General features: G+C 47.5%; 1 protein-coding gene across 2 annotated transcripts in view; it reads left to right on the top strand.

Annotated features, from left to right (window-relative positions):
* PDE2A (phosphodiesterase 2A) overlaps window positions 1–15,726 on the top strand; it is a 170,488-nt gene that overhangs the window by 52,520 nt on the left and 102,242 nt on the right. For both annotated transcript variants that reach the window (XM_020989647.2, XM_020989648.2), the window contains exon 2: window positions 143–227. In XM_020989647.2, the coding sequence (XP_020845306.1) occupies window positions 143–227 (85 nt within the window). The remainder of the gene's footprint in view (window positions 1–142; window positions 228–15,726) is intronic.

The raw sequence follows: 15,726 nt of genomic DNA, 5'->3' as shown, positions 1-15,726 counted from the left end.
GAGCGCAGCTGGTGGGGCCGGGGAGAGCTCGGCCAGCGGAGGGAGCGGAGCGCTGGCCAGGCTGGCTCGCGGGCAGGTGGGCGGTTGCAAGTATGGTCCTGGTGCTGCAGCACATCCTCATTGCCGTTGTCCAATTCCTCAGGCGGGGCCAGCAGGTCTTCCTGAAGCCGGACGAGGAGCCGCCGCCGTCACAGCCGCAGCAGCAGCCTTGCGCCGACACCCTGCAGGTAAAGAAGGCGCGGGCCGGGGTGGGGGTGCGTGGCCGCGGTGGGTGGTGGAGGCACTCCCGGACTCTGTAGGACTCGGGGACCCAAGCGCCTAAGAGCTGAATTCCCTCCAAGTACACTAGTCTCCTGTCCCAAAGCTCCCAAAGCCCGATTTCCAAGTGCTTAAGCCCCTGACCCTAAAGTGCCCAATCCCTTCATCCCAAAGAGTCATAGAGCCTCTGAAACCCAGATCCCAAAGCACCAAAATCTGTGATCTCAAAACGCCCGATCACTCCCTTATCCCAGAGCTCCTACTCTTCCCATCCTGAAGTCCTTACTTCCTTTTCGTCCCCAAATCTCTTATTCCTGATTCCAAAGCCCCATAATTCATGGATCCCAACGCTCCTAGCCCTTTTGCTTTAAATCGGTCTCACTCCCTATCTCACCCTCCTTTCTTCTCTCTTTGCCTCTCTCCTTCCCTCCCACGTCTTACCCCCATCTGTTATCCTCTCTCTCTCTCTCTCTCTCTCTCTCTCTCTCTCTCTCTCTCTCTCTCTCTCTCTCTCTCTCTCTCTCTCTCTCTCTCTCCCCCTCCCTCCTTCCCTCTCTCCCCCTCCCCCTCTCCCCCTCTCTCCCTCTCCCATTTCTCTCTCTCTCTTCTGTCTCTCCCTCTCCTTTCCTCTCCTCCCTCTCTCCGTCTTCTCCCCCCGCCCCATACACAGTCTAATTTCTCTGCCCTCTCCACCCTCTTTCCATCTCTCTCTCCTGTGGCCATGGCTCTGTTTGGCCTCTGCCCCAATCCTTTCTTCCCTGAGTGGATACTGGGGAGAATCAGACTTCCCCATGGTGGGGGTGGGGAGGATTCGGATCCATATAGTCCAGGGGATAGACAACACCTTTAGAGACAGGTGAAGACACCTGGAGGGAGTATCTCCAGGTGTGAATATGGGCTGTTTGTGTGTGTGTGTCTTGGATATTGTGTGTTGGTGGTTGCTGTGTCTGGGTTTATATACTTTGTATTGTGTGTATAGAGTACCTTCAGTTGTATTTGTATTGTGTTGTGCTGATATGAGGAGGTAGGTATCACACTAAGATGTGGGGTGTGTGTGTGTGTGTGTGTGTGTGTGTGTCTGTCTGTCTGTCTTGTGGTGTACACTGTGTTTTGTGTCCCTGTGCAATTTCCTTTAGGGACAAGTAGGACTTGAGAGGTGGTTGGGTATGGATTTGAGAGGCAGCATGGGTATAATTGAAAGGTCGCTGGATTTGGAGAACCTTTGGTTCAAATCTTGTGACCTTGGGCAAATCACTTCACTTCAGTTTCCTCATTTATAAAATGTGGGGGTTGGACTTTATATCTTTAAGGTTCTTTCCTGCTTTAAATCTATGGTCCTATAATCTATGAATGCCCTAGAGGGAACATGGCTTGCATGCCTATTTGTGTGTATGTGTGTGGGGTCACAATATCCACTTGAGGGGACTGAATGTCCAAAGTCTGGGTAGGGTTTGTGAGTGTGTTGGTATTTGAGTACTGGTGCGTGTATCATGTATGTGTGGCAGTGTATGATGGGGGGGAGATAGAAATAGATAAATAGATAGACACACACACACACAGAATGAGAATGAGGTGTTGTGGCAGTTAAGGGCTAGGCTTTGTTATATCATTGCATTTTGGATTGTGAGTTTCGATATACAACTATGTATGAGTATATGTTTCGTGTTTGTTATTTATTTTATATGTTGCTGGGGAGGGGGATTTTTTTTTGGGAGGAGTCCTGTGTGTATCCCCTTTGGTAGTTTATATTGTAGATGTGTTCTGATCATGTAGAAGGTATATATGCACATATGGCTCTATATGCAATCATATATTTTGTGTTCATGTTATTAGTTGGATACTTTGTCCCCAAAATGGGTATGTTGGGAATTTACGGTCCATTAGATGCTTCTGGCTCTGGGTGGGGTGAGTGTGATGTATCAATAGTTTATGTGAGTTGTATGTTAACATGAGTATGTATGTTAGGGTGGTATGTATGAAGAAGTGTGAAGACAAGGAGAAATGAAAAACAACGGGAGACAGGGAGAAATTCTACTAGGACACTGAGGAGAGAAAACTTGGTCAACTACCTGCTGTGATCTTATCTGAACTGCTATCCCTCTCTGCCCTGTGGCTTCAGTGCCTCTACCTGAGGTCAGTCTGAAGGCAGAGCCTATGAATTTAGGGCTGCAACCATTTCCCAAGCCTTTGGGAGCTCCCTGGTACATGTTCTCTCCCACTCAACGAGTCTCATCCTTGGGAGTCCACTCTCCCCTTCCCCAGCCCCAAGAGGAGAGAAGGACACATCAACTCTAGTCAAGGGCTCCCGTCTCTAGACTGTTCACAAGCACTTTCCTCAGATAGGCAATACAAATATTAGCCACTTTTTTCAAATGAGGAAACTGAGGTTCAGAGAGGGAAATGTCTTGCCTAAGGTCCCGTTGGAAGTTTGTGGCAGAGTATTGATATGAAACTAGGTCCAAATCTTGGTCCAGACTAATGATCACAACAACCTTTTCTTTATTTCTTCTTCTGCAGTACTTCTAAATGACTTTACTTTCTCCAAATCTCTCTCTCTCTCTCTCTCCCTCCCCCTCTCCCCTTTTTCCTTATATCTCTCCTTTCCTTTCCCCTTAGGGAACACAATGATGGGGGGGGTAGGACCGAAAGGAAGGAGGATTTTGTTTCCTTCAGCTTTGAAAAGAGAGCTCTGTCATTTTCCTCTTTTCAGATCTGAGATGCTGGCAAGGACAGAGGTGGGTGGTGGTGGTGGGGTAAAGGCCTGGGGTGGTGGGTTGTAGGGGGAAAAAGGAAGATCAGAGAAAGTGGAAGGAGTGGAGGAGTAAAAGGAAGAAGGGAGAGAGAAGAAGGACAGGAAAAGGAGAGGAGGGGGATGGGAGGGTGAAGGAATATATGAAGAAATGGGACAGGGAAGCGGAAGAGTATGAGGAAAGGAGTGACAGAATAGGCAAGTAGGAGAGGAGATAGATGGAAAAAAAAGGGGGGGAGGTGAGAATCCATGAAGTGGATAGAGTGCTGGCTTCGAGTCAGGAGGACCTGAGTTCAGATGTGACCTCAGACACATATTAGCTGTATGACCCTGGGCAAGTCATTTAACCCTGTTTGCCTCAATTCCTCATCAAAAATCAACTAGAGAAGGAAATGACAAACCATTCCAGTGTCTTTGCCAAGAAAACTCCAAATGGGGTCATGAAGAGTTGGATGTGACTGAAACGACTGAATAATAATGAGAATCCAGGAGAAAGGGGAAAGAGGAGCAGGGAGAAAGTGGGAGCTGAGAAGGGGGAAGGGAAAAGAAGGAAATAAGAAGATTAAAGGGAAAGAGGAAAGAGAGATGAGAAGGGGCTAACCAACAAGCATTTTTGATCACCTACTATGTGCCAGGCACTGTGCTAAACTCTGGTGTTATAAATAAAGGCAAAAACTAATCCCTATTCTTAGGGAGCTCACAGTCTGATGAGGCAGATAACATGTAAACAGCTATCTATGTACAAACAAGATATATACAGGATAAATTGGGGGTAATTGCAGAGGGAAGACACTAGGATTAAGGAGGACTGGAAAAGGCTTCTTGCAGAAGGTGGGCTTTAAGCTGAAATTTGAAGAAAACCAGGAAAGCTAGGAGACTGATGAAGAAATGAATTCCAGGCTTGAGGGACAGCCAGTTAAAATGCAGGGCATCAGAAGATGGAGTGTCTTGTTAAAAAATGGCAAGGAAGCTATTGTCAGTGTCTCAAAGGGGTGTGGGGTGGGGAGGTGTAATAACGCTGGAAGATAAGAGGGGTCAGGGTTATTAAAGGCTTTGAACATCAAACAGAGGATTTTATATTTGATTCTGGAGGTGATATGGAGCCACTGTAGTTTATTGAATGGGGGGGGTGGTGACAGGAGGAGATGAGGAGAAAGGGGGCAGAAAAAAAAGGAGATGAGAAAATGATGAGGAAGGGGAAAGATGAGGAGATGAAGGGGAAAGGGAAAGGAGCAGATGAGGGGGAGAAAAAGGAGGTAAGGAGGTAAGGAGGAAGAGGAGAGGAAGAAATGAGAGAGGGGAAGAGGAAAGGACATGGGAGATAAAGGGAGCATCTCTTTACTTCTGGGGATGGAGGAAGAGGAAGATGGAAGAGAGAAGAGGTGAGGGGGGAGAGGAGAGAAGAAGGGAATGGAAGAGAGTAGAAGAAAAATATTCTGTAATGGAGATCTGAGTTAGAGGGAGCTAAGATGCCCCATGTCTCCTTCCCATTTCCTGCTCAACATCACCCCAGACTAATGCAGAGTATCAAGCTAAGCAGAGCAGAGTAATTTTTGATCTGCTCTTTTCTGTTTCCCTGTCTCTCCTCTGTCCTCTCTCTCAGGTCAAATCAACAAGCATTTATTAAATGCCCACTGTGTGCCAGGCATCTCTCTGCCTCTCTGTGTCTGTTTTCCTCTTCTGTCACCTTTTTCTCCCTTTGTGTATGGCTTCTTCTCTCCCATCCTTCCACCTTCCTTCTGCCCATCTTCCTTCTTGTCTCCATGTTTCTCCCCATCTATCTCCTTCTTTTCCTCCCCTTTTGTCTCCCCCTCTCTGTCCTCTTCCTTTTCTGTTTCTGTCTTGTCCCTCCCTCCATCACTCCCCACTTTCTCATCTCTCTTCGCTCTCTCTAAGCCTGCTGTCTGTCTGGCTCAATATTTCCTTAGCAGGTTGGAAGGAATTAAGTGGTTTTGTTATTAAAGGCAGGATATTAAGTAAAGTTGATAACAATTTAGTAAGCTCCTCTGTAGGTTCAGAGAGGCAGTATGGTAGTGGATAGAGAGCTAGCCTTGAAGCCAGGAAGATGTGAGTTCAAGTCTTACCACTTACACATGCATGCTATATGAACCTGGACAAGTCCTAGGTGGTAGTTGGGAATCTGTTGATCTACATTGGTGGAAGGAGTCTCCTCACTTGGGATCTGCCTATACTAATGAAATCACAGGTCTGGAATCTGTAGAGGCACCTGGTGGCTCAGTGGGTAATTTGCTGGGTCTGAAGTCAGGAAGGCCTGAGTTCAAATCCAGCCTCAGACTAGTTGTGTGGCCCTGGGCAAGCCACTTAACCTTGTTTGCATCAACTATAAAATGAGGATAATAGTAACACTTACCTCCCAGAGTTGTGAGAATCAAATGAGATAATGAATATTTGTAAATCACTTAGTATTATTCCTTTCTTCCTTCCCTGTTCCTGAAGTGTCATCCTCGGGCTTGGCTGCCTCATGAGGTGATACAAAAGGAAAAGGGCTTTATTATCCTTGAGCTTCCAACCTGGGGATTGGAAAGACAGGTCAAAATCCTAGGAACTAAAGCAACAGTGGCTAGAAAGGCCACTTGGCCTGGTATAAAATGAGTTATAGAATCCTGAAATGTTGAGAGAGGAATGATTGGAATGAGGTATATGTACATGTGTTGGGGTGGAGAAGGGAGAACAATCTAGGAAGGCTTCCTGGGGTTGGGGAAGGTTGGCCAGGGTCCTGAAGGAGGAGAGGGATAGGAAAGGGGCTAGAGGAAGATAGAGGAGGACACAGAAACTAAGTGGCACATCTGGCTTGGGGCTAGTGTGTTGGGTAAATTGGGGCCAACATACCAAAGCAGGTACCTCCTGGATGCAGGTGACTGAAGAGCACTTCTCTGAAAGACTGCTGTCTGATTCCTATAGTAAGTGATGAATAAATACTTATTGACTTGCCTCAGGGGCCGCTGTTCTACAGAGCCATTGTCCGAAAGGCTTCCTTATCCATTCTCTGGTGAAGTTCTACTGCCTGTCCTGTGGGGTATCTGGGGCAAGGAAGGTCATCTCCATTTGAAAGATGGTAATGAGAAGGTCCTGGGCAGTGGATAGAGCGCCAGGCCTGGAGTCAGGAAGACTGCTCTTCCTGAGTTCAAATCTGGCCTCAGACACTTCCTAACTGTGTGACCCTGGGCAAGTCACTTAATCCTGTTTGCCTCAGTTTCCTCATCTGTAAAATGAGCTGTAGAAGGAAATGGCAAACCACTCCAGTATCTCTGCCAAGAAAACCCCAAATGGGGTCCCAAAGAATTAGACATGACTGAAATGACTGAATGATGACAACCATGTGGGGGGCCAGAGAATGGAAGGAATTGACCCAGAGTCACTCAGTCAGTCCAAGGTGGACCCAGAATTTGAACCCAGGTCTCTGGCCCGGCAGCTCTGACTGTTCCCTTTTGTACAACACTGCCTCCCTGGCTCAGATCCCAGCTGCCTGTGGTGTGGAAAGGATTATTAATGACCCTCTGGCTCAGGGCTCACAGGCAGGAAACAGCTCCCTGGCCACAGCTGGGGACTTGCTCCATGCTGGCCCCTCCAGCCCTGCCAGCTTTCTCTCTCAACTGGTGTCAGTGCCTATGATGTGTCCCAGGGTCCCCTTCATCTCACCTACCCTCCTCAACTCTCCACAGACCCCTTTAGAGAAAGGACTGGTTTTGCCTTTGTTTTTCCTTGTCCCCTTTTCTGTCTGTGTTTCTATTTTTCTTTTTATCTGTTTCTTTGTCTCTGTCTCCATGTTGCTTCTCTCCATCTCTATATCTCTTTCCCCCCTTGTCTGTCCCTCCATTTACCTCCTTCTGTTCTGATTTTCTCTTTCTATCTACTCTCTCTGTTTCAATGTCTGTCTGTTTGTCTTTCCTGGTTCCTGTCTGTCTTTTCCTCTCTGCTCATCCCTATCCATCTGTCTCTCTGCCAGTCTGTTGATCTGTCTCTTCTCTCTTGGTCTCTGCTTATCTCTTTCTCTGTCTGTCTCTCTTTGCCATCTGTCTTTTTCTGCCTTCTTGCCTCTGTCTGCCTGTCTCTAGTTGTCTGTCTGTCCATCGGGCTCTTTGTTTCTATCTCAGCCTGTTTTTGTCCACCTGTTTCTGTTTCTCTATCTCTGTCTCTTTGCCCTTGTCCTGTCTGTCTCTCTGTACCTACGTCTGTCCATCTGTGTCTATTGATTTTTGCCTGTCTGTCTCAGCTTGTGTCTGTGTCTCTGTCCATCTGTCCGTATCTGTTTGTTTTGTCTGTCCATCTCTGCTTGTGTCTGTCCTTGCCTCTTTCTCTGCATACATGTCTGTTGCTCCATATCTGTTGGTCTTTGTCTGTCTGACTCTGCTTGTGTCTGTGTCTCTGTCTGTAAGGCAGCTGCCAGGTTTCCAATGCCACAAGTCCCATCCCTCCCCTTCTCCCACCCCCAACTGCTGTTCCAACATTTAAAGAAACCCATCAAAGCAGAAGCTCTAGGACAGAAATCCCTAGGCTGGAGTTAGGAGACCTGTGTTCTGGTCTCAGTCTCTGCTGCTGATTTGCTATGCGACTGTGGCCAAGTCTCTCCCCACCCCCACCCTCTGGGACTTAATTTCTCCTTTTTTGACAAAAGGATTTGGTTGATGGTCTGTTCAGCCCCTTCCAGCTCTGATGCCCTAAGATTCTAATATTCTGTGGTTCTAAACATGACTGCCTAGAGGCAGCTGAAGCCATGGGCTCTGTTAACGTCAATTTTTAGTTATTAAAAAAAAGTAACAAGCAGCAGTGGAGACAGATCGTTAGAGATGCCAGACGGTAAAGGGATGGAGAGGTGGGGAGAGACCGAGAGAAGCTTTTTCCAAGGAGAGGGGCCCAAGGGGGCTTAGGAACTGAAGGGGAGGCATAACACCTTGTCCCTAAGTAGCCCCTGATCTGAGAGGGAGGCAGTCCCTTGCACTTAGGAAGTGCAGTGTCTGAGGAAGCAGATGCAGCTTCTGTCCTTGGGGAAACCTGGAGAGGAGGAAGAAGCCATAGCCCCTGTCCTTGAGACACCCCAATCTGTGGGACACTGGCTTTTACCCTTAATCAGGATGTGACTGGGGAGACAGCCCCTTTCCTGAGGAAGCCCCCAGTCTGATAGAGGAGATGGGGTCCCTGACTATTCTCAGAGAGTGCTGAGACTGAGTAGGGCTCCTTAGTTCTAACCTCTGAGGGTCCCTAGTCTTACAGAGGGGAGGGAGATGCTGCCCCTTTACCCACAGTGGCCCATGACTGACCCCAAGGAACTTCCTTTCCCCCATTTGGCTGCTTGGGCAGGCGAAGAAAGAGGAGACAACAGCCGAACTACAGACATCAGCAGGGCTGGAAGAATGGGAGGGCTGCTTGCCAAGTTCTCCATGGGCCACTGGGGAGCGTGTGTGCTGCCTGAGGATGGACTGGCCCTCTTGGCTTCTCCAGATGGGGGCAGATCCTCTCCTCTTTTCCATCTCTTTCTAGCTTCTGTCCCTGACTCAATGTGTCATCCCTCAAGGCTCCTTGTCATCACTGTGGATTCCTGCAGGGAATGTGGTAGAGTGGGCGGAGTTCTGGATTTGGGATCAGGCCACTGGCAATTCTGATACTGACCAGCTCTGTGACCCTGAGCAAGTCATTGCATTTCTCTGATTCTCAGTGTCTTCCTTTATAAAAAGGGACTAATAATTTTCTCACTAATCACCTCACAAGATTGCAAGGAAAGGACTTTGTCAACCTCAAAGCACCAGAGAAATGGGAGCTATTCTAACCCTATAACACACATAGACTGTGACTATACCTATACATGTGTGAAGGCATATCTTTCTTATTTGACAGTAAGCTCCTTGAGGGCAGGGGCTGTGAAGGGTTTTTAAGGGGAAAAAAGCTCTTTATATTCTCAGAACTGAGCAAAATTCCTTGTACACAGTAGGTGCTTAATAAAGAGTTGTTGAATTTTTTTCCCCAGTGTTCCCTGAAAGGTAGGCAGAGCAGGTAGAAACTATCTCCATTTTAGAAATGGAGAAGCTAAGGCCTGGAGAGGGAAGTGATTTCCACTTGAATTAAGCAAATATTTATTACATATTTACTTCATGTATAGCACTTTGCTGGTTGATGGGGCTTGGAGTCAGGAAATCTGGGTTTGAAGACTGACTTGAGAAGCATGAAGGAGGAAGAACAGGTCATTTGTATGTAGGGGTCAGAGATCTAGGAAGGCTTCGTGGAGGAGGTGGCATCTGTTCTGGATCTTAAAAGGAAGAGAAGCATTTTAAAAGGCAGAGAATTGGGTGTAGTCCAGGTATGAACACATGGGATGGGGAGAGTGCAGGATCCGCTTAGGGAACAAAAGGAATTTGGCTAGAATGTATAGTTCATGCTAGGAAGGACAGTGAAATAAGGCTGTAAAGAACGGTAAGAACGGTGGAGGTTCTAGAATGGTGAGCCAAGTTCCTTGTGTTTTATTGCATGGACAGGAGGAGCCACTGAAGAGTTTTGAGGCTGGGAATGTCACAGTCTGGTCTGTGACTTAGGAAGCTTAATTATTGTAGCAGCTTGGGAAGATGTTCAAGTCTGGAAGCAAAGAGGCTAGGCCAGGAATGAAAGATGAGAGGTGATAAGGGGTCTGAATTAGGTTGGTGACCCTGTGTCTGAAGAGGTAGAGGGCTGGACCGGAGTTGGAATCCTGCCTCAGATAGTTACTAACTCTGTGGCTATGGGCATGTCACAGTTTCCTCATCTGTAAAATGGAGATAATCGTAGCACCTACCTTGCAGAGTTGTTAGTGAGGCTCAAATGAGATATTTGTGAAGTACTTAGCACAGTACCCAATGCTATGTACATACATGATATGTACAGTGTACATGGGGAGGAATCTCAGAGGTTCCTTCCGGCTGTTAATTATTTCCTATTTATCCTTTGTAGAGCTTGTTTTGTATATATTTGCTTGCATGTTGTCCCTCCCATTAGATTATAAGCTTCTTGAGGGCAGGGACTGTCTTTTGCCTCTTTTTGTATCCCTAGCACTTAGCGTAGTGCCTGGTACATAATGGATGCTTAATAAAGGTTTATTTATTGATTGATTACTACTTACTAGCTATGTGACCTTGTGTTGTTCAGTTGTTTTTCAGTTGTGTCCAACTCTTTGTAACCTCATTTGGGGTTTTCTTGGCAAAGATACTGGAGTGGTTTGCCATTTTCTTTTCCAGATTATTTTATAGATGAGGAACCTGAGGCAAGCAGGTTAAGTGACTTGGCTAAGGTCACACAGCCGGTAAGTATCTGAGGCTGAATTTGAACTCAGGTCTTCTTGACTCCAGGCCTGGCACTCTATTCACTGCACCACCTGGCTGCCCCATGTGACCTTGTATAAGTCACTTAAACTCTCTGAGCCTCGGTTTCCTCATCTATAAAATAAGGGGACTTGGACTCAGTGATCTCTAGGTCCCCTTCCAGCTCTGTGTATATTGATTTCTGGGTTCACTTTTGACTAGGGAAATGAGACTCACATACCTAGTGTATCAGAAAAAAATCTAGGACTGGGAATCCAGAACTCTGTTCTAGATCCAGTTCCACCTTGACTTGCTGTGTAACCTTGGACAAATCCCTTTCTCTTTCTGGGCTTCAGTTTTCTCCATTTGTCAAATGAGAGGATTTGACTAGTGGTCCTCACCTTCCCTTCTAGCTCTGAGAGCCTCTGATTCTAACTGTTAGACTGTGGAAACTTAGAGAAGGAGGGGCTCATGAAAAGGGGAAAGGACCCACATATACAAAAGTATTTACAACAGCTCTTTCTGTGGTGGCAAAGAATTGGAAATTGAGGAGATGCCCATCCATTGGGGAATGGCTGAAAAAGCTGTGGAATAGGAATGTAATGGAATACCCTGGTGCCATGAGAAGGGAGGGAGCTGGATGGGTTTCCTGGGGGAAGTGGGGCTTGCGCTGGGCTTTTGATGAATGGGGAAGATCCTCAGTGGGAGAGAGGAGTGGGAGGTCCTTCCAGGATCAGCAGAGATAGAAAGCTGAGACTTCACAGGCTGTCTGTCCAGCTCTCTCATTTTACAGAGAAGGAAACTGAGGCCAAGGCAGACTATGTGACTTGCTCATAATCAAATAGGTAATGGGCGTCGGAGTTAAGATTTGAACCCAGGTCCTTTGACTTCAACATTAATGTGCTTTCTACTATAGCACACTACCTACAGGATATGAACAAAGACCTGGAGGCCAGTCTAAGAAGGAGGATGGTATGTGAGTTTGGTGGGGTGTGGCAGTGAGGAGCTAGACCCAGCTTGTTGGTGACAGGGAGAGATTAGTCTGGAGACTGAAGTGGGGTTGTGGGGGGACCTCAACCCTCCCACCCTATAGAGTGGTATGTGCTCCCATCGGGTGCTAGGATCTTGCACTGCCTCTTTGGTGGTGAGGTTGTTAAGGCATCTTCCCCTTGCACAAGGGAGTGATGCTGCCTTTTGGGTGGAGATGTCTTGTGGAGGGTAGGGCAGGGGACCAGGAATGGGGAGAAAGCCCTGGGCATTGAGGGGGAAGGAGACAGACTCTTTGTCTCTGTGTTCTCATCATTTCCTCAATAGCCGGACGTGGCTGGGATGAGATTGGTCATCACACAGAAGACAGGAACAGGCAGTGGCTCATGAATACATGGCCCCATGGGGCAGAGGCTGGAGTGGGAGAGACTCAGGGCACAGCCCAAGGGGTAGGTGCACTCAAGGGAGTGTCAAAGGTCTCTAGGGAGACCCCTGGAAAGAGTCACATTCAGGGAGACCACGCCTTGCAACTAGTCACACTTGGAGGTCTGGTAATACTTAAGAGAGATCTCTATCTAGAAATGTAGGCACACTGAGAGACTGCTAGAGACAACCAGACCCAAAAATACAGCCACACTCAGAGAGGTCCCTACAGAGAGCCACACCTAGACATAAAGCCATACTTAGGGAGACCCCTACAGATAGTCACACCCAGATATAAAGCCACACCCAATTAAACCCCTATAGTCACACCTGATATGGTCGTATAGGAAGAACCCCCAGAAGCAATCACACGCAGAGATACAGCCATAGTTAGGAAGACCCAGAACTATAGTCACATTTAAGGAGATCCCAAGAGACTTCCACACCTAGAGATACTTTTGGAACAGTCACCTTTATGAGATACAGTCCCAGCAGGAGATATAGCCTCACCCCAAGACCCTGTTGTAGGTGGAGTCAGTGCTCTGTGGTGGTGGTGGTGGTGAAGTTTGGGACAGGGACACTGGAGCCAGCCTCAGGGAGACAGAATCATGCACAGGCTGGATGGATGATACGTAGTTGCACCCTAACACAGACATGTAGCATCACAGGAACACAAAGACATACTCATACACAGACACAAGTGTGGGATCTCCAGTGACATCTTCCACTTAGATATAGGGCTCAGGGAAGGGAAAAAGTGATCCTGGCTCTGAGGATGGGCACAGCTGGGAGCCCGCCCCGGCTTGAGAGCCCTGAGGCTGTTTATTTCTGAGCAATGATGGGTGCCTACTTTCTCTCCCAGCCCCCCCATTACCACATGCTTTAGCTCAAAGCTGCCAAATCGTATCAACCCCCTGCACCCGAGCCAGCCTGGCATGGGGGCCGACAGCTGATGAAGCTGGGTGGCAGGAGGCAGAACAGATCCTAACTCCCCCTCCCCCTGGAGCCCAGCCAGGCTCAGAATATCCCCAGTGTTTGGATTTCTAGGCAGGATGAAGGAGACTTGGACCCTGCTTTCAGGGAGCCTGAAGTCTGAGGGGTTTCACTGAAGTCCCCTAGTGCCAGTGCCTGATGGAGCTGAAAATCTGAGGCAAGAAGTGGCAGCCCATTTGAACCCAGATTTGGGGCTCTGGGCAGGCAGACCGGAGACTCACCCAGTCCTACTGCCTCCCCCTTTGCTTTCCCCTGCCCCTCCCCCACCCCCAAGACACTGCCCATGCTATGTTGACTGCTGAAGGAGTGGGTTTCTGTCCTGAATTTTCTATCAACTCAGCCAGCCTAAAACAGAACTCATCGTCCTGATTTGTTCACTGACTCATTGAGAAGTTCCATCTGCAATCTGGGCCTTAGTTTATTTTTCTGTAAAATGAAGGCGGTTGCACTTCGGGGTCTTCTAACTTCAACATTCTATGATGTTTCAAAGCCCTTCCAGCTCCAAATTCTTTCACATTGAATGCTCCATGTTCCAAGGGCCCTTCCAGCTCTGACATTCTCTGTTCTGTGATGGAGAGGCTTCTCCCTCTCCTATGGCTCTGCCCTCTCTTCCTGTACCTTTGGAGGTCTAGGGAAGCTTCTCTCTCTCTGGCTTTACCCTCTTCTCTCCATCCCCACCTGGACCCTTGGAGGTCTTTCTTTCTTTCTTTCTTTCTTTCTTTCTTTCTTTCTTTCTTTCTTTCTTTCTTTCTTTCTTTCTTTCTTTCTTTCTTTCTCTCTCTCCTTCCTTCCTTCCTTCCTTCCTTCCTTCCTTCCTTCCTTCCTTCCTTCCTTCCTTCCTTCCTTCCTTCCTTCCTTCCTTCCTTCCTTCCTTCCTTCCTTCCTTCCTTTCTGTCTCTCTGTCTCTTTTTCTCTGTCTCTTTCTCTCTCTCTTTCTGTCTCTCTGTCTCTCTCTGTCTCTCTTTGTCTGTCTCTGTTTCTCTCTGTGTCTCTGTGTTTGTCTCTGTCTATATCCATCTCTGTGTCTCTTCTTCTCTCCATCTCCACCTGTACCCTTGGAAGTCTCTCTCTCTCTCTCCCTTTCCCTGTCCCTCCTCTCCATTGGAGGTCTCCCGTCTCACTTTCCTGTGACCCTGCTCCTCTTCATCAGGCTTGCTGGAGCCCAGGGCTAAGCTTTTCTTATTCCCTCTGCTTCAGCCCATTACTGTAGGCTCCAGACTGGCCCCTCCACCTCTAATCTCTTCCCTCTATCCCTCTTGCACATGGGGCTAGGGTCACCTTTCCACAGCTTACCTCTTTCTCTCCTCTGCTCAGGAAAACACTATGACTCCCATGGCCCCAGGAATAGAGTTTGAATTCCTTAGCCAGTTGGTACAGTGGGTTGTAGTTCTGGGCCTGGAGTCAGGAAGACATGAGTTCAAATGCAGCTTCAGACACTTGTTAGCTGGGTGACCCCAGGCAAGTCATTTAACCTTTATATGCCTCAGCTTCCTCAACTGTAAGATGAGAATAATAATAATAATAATAGCACTCACCTCCCAGGGTTGTTATGAGGATCAAATGAGATAATTTTTTAAGTCCTTGGCACAGTGCCTGGTAGAACAATAGGTTCTTAATAAATGCTTATTTCTTTCTTTTACATACTTGACAATATATTTCCCCAAGTATTTTCTTCCCTAGGCTAAGCATCTCTAGTTTCTAGTTATTATTATTATTGTTATTATTTCACCATCATGATCACTGTTATGATTATTATCATTTTTAAGGCCTCAAGGGTCAGGCTCAGACCAAGGCCATGTCTCTTCCCTCAACCGAGGAACTCTCCTAGGGTATGAGCTTTCAATCTTCCTCAGACCAGGAGCTCCTCAAGAGCAAAGACTGTGTCTTTGCCTGAGCCTAGGGTCTCTCATGACAGAATCTTACCTCCCCTTCCAGACACTAGGCATCTTGAAGACAGGGGCTGCATTATTCTCCTCTCTAAAACATTCCTTCTCTTCTCCCCATGCCCAGCTTCCATTCTTACTCCTAGGTTGGGGGCAGGGGGTAGGAGGGTCAGCATGGGGCAGGGGCACCTCTCCATGTCTGGGCCTGACTGCTATTTTAGGGTCTCACCTGTCAAGGTCCCAAACAGCTGAACAGGAGTCTCCTCCTCCTGTCTCTCCCTCTTCTTTCTGTTTCTTCCTCTCTTCCTTATCTCCTTCCACCCTTCCCTTTACCTTGGGGCCTTAAAACTCCATGGGTGTACATACTTCAACCTGCTCTTTATCCAAGGCTTCCTGTGTGCTCAGGCCCATGCCTGGCCATGCAGCAGGGGAGACAAGGGGAGGAAGAGGAGCCCTGAGACCCTACCTTTCCTGAGCTCTTAGCTCAACTAGGGGTGGGGGAGGGGATGGAGGCAACTCATGCTCAAGGAACAGAGAAGACAGGAGAGAGAATCAAGAACTAGGTTGGGGTTCATATTCCCTGGGATGTGGGGGTTCAGAGCAAGAGAACTCTGTGTGGCTACAGTGGGCAGGAAGGACTTCTTAGAGGATGAAAGACCTACATTCAGCTTCCAAGGGCAAGTAGAGATTATTTTAAAAAACATTTTAAATTAAAAATCTTTTCTTTTTAATCACCTTCATTTCTTAGTATATTCCTCCTCCCTTCATTAGCTATCCCTTTTAAAAAGGATGAAGAAGAAAGAGAAAGGAAAAAGTTCAGCAAAACTAATCAATACATCCCATAAGTCTAACAGTATCTACTGTGTTCCATGCCTGTAGACCTCCACTTCTGCAAAGGAGGGAGGGAAGGACATTTTCTTAAATCTCTCCCAGGGCCAAGGTTCTTGGTCAGTAAATTATATAATGTTCAGATTTGTTCCCCCACTCCCTTGTTATCCATTCTGTCTACATTGTTCTAAGTCATTGTGAATGTTGTTTTTCTGGTTTAGTCTGGGAGAGTTTGGAAAATATTAGCTGGGTGGCACAGTGGATAGAGTGCTGGGGCTCGAGTCAGGAAGACTCATCTTGCTGAATTCAAATCCAGCCTCAG

The sequence above is a fragment of the Phascolarctos cinereus genome, unplaced genomic scaffold (assembly GCF_003287225.1).
Source record: "Phascolarctos cinereus isolate Bilbo 61053 unplaced genomic scaffold, phaCin_HiC Scaffold_726;HRSCAF=1367, whole genome shotgun sequence".
Lineage (NCBI taxonomy): Eukaryota > Metazoa > Chordata > Mammalia > Diprotodontia > Phascolarctidae > Phascolarctos > Phascolarctos cinereus.
This window is presented reverse-complemented; position numbering and strand designations above follow the sequence as displayed.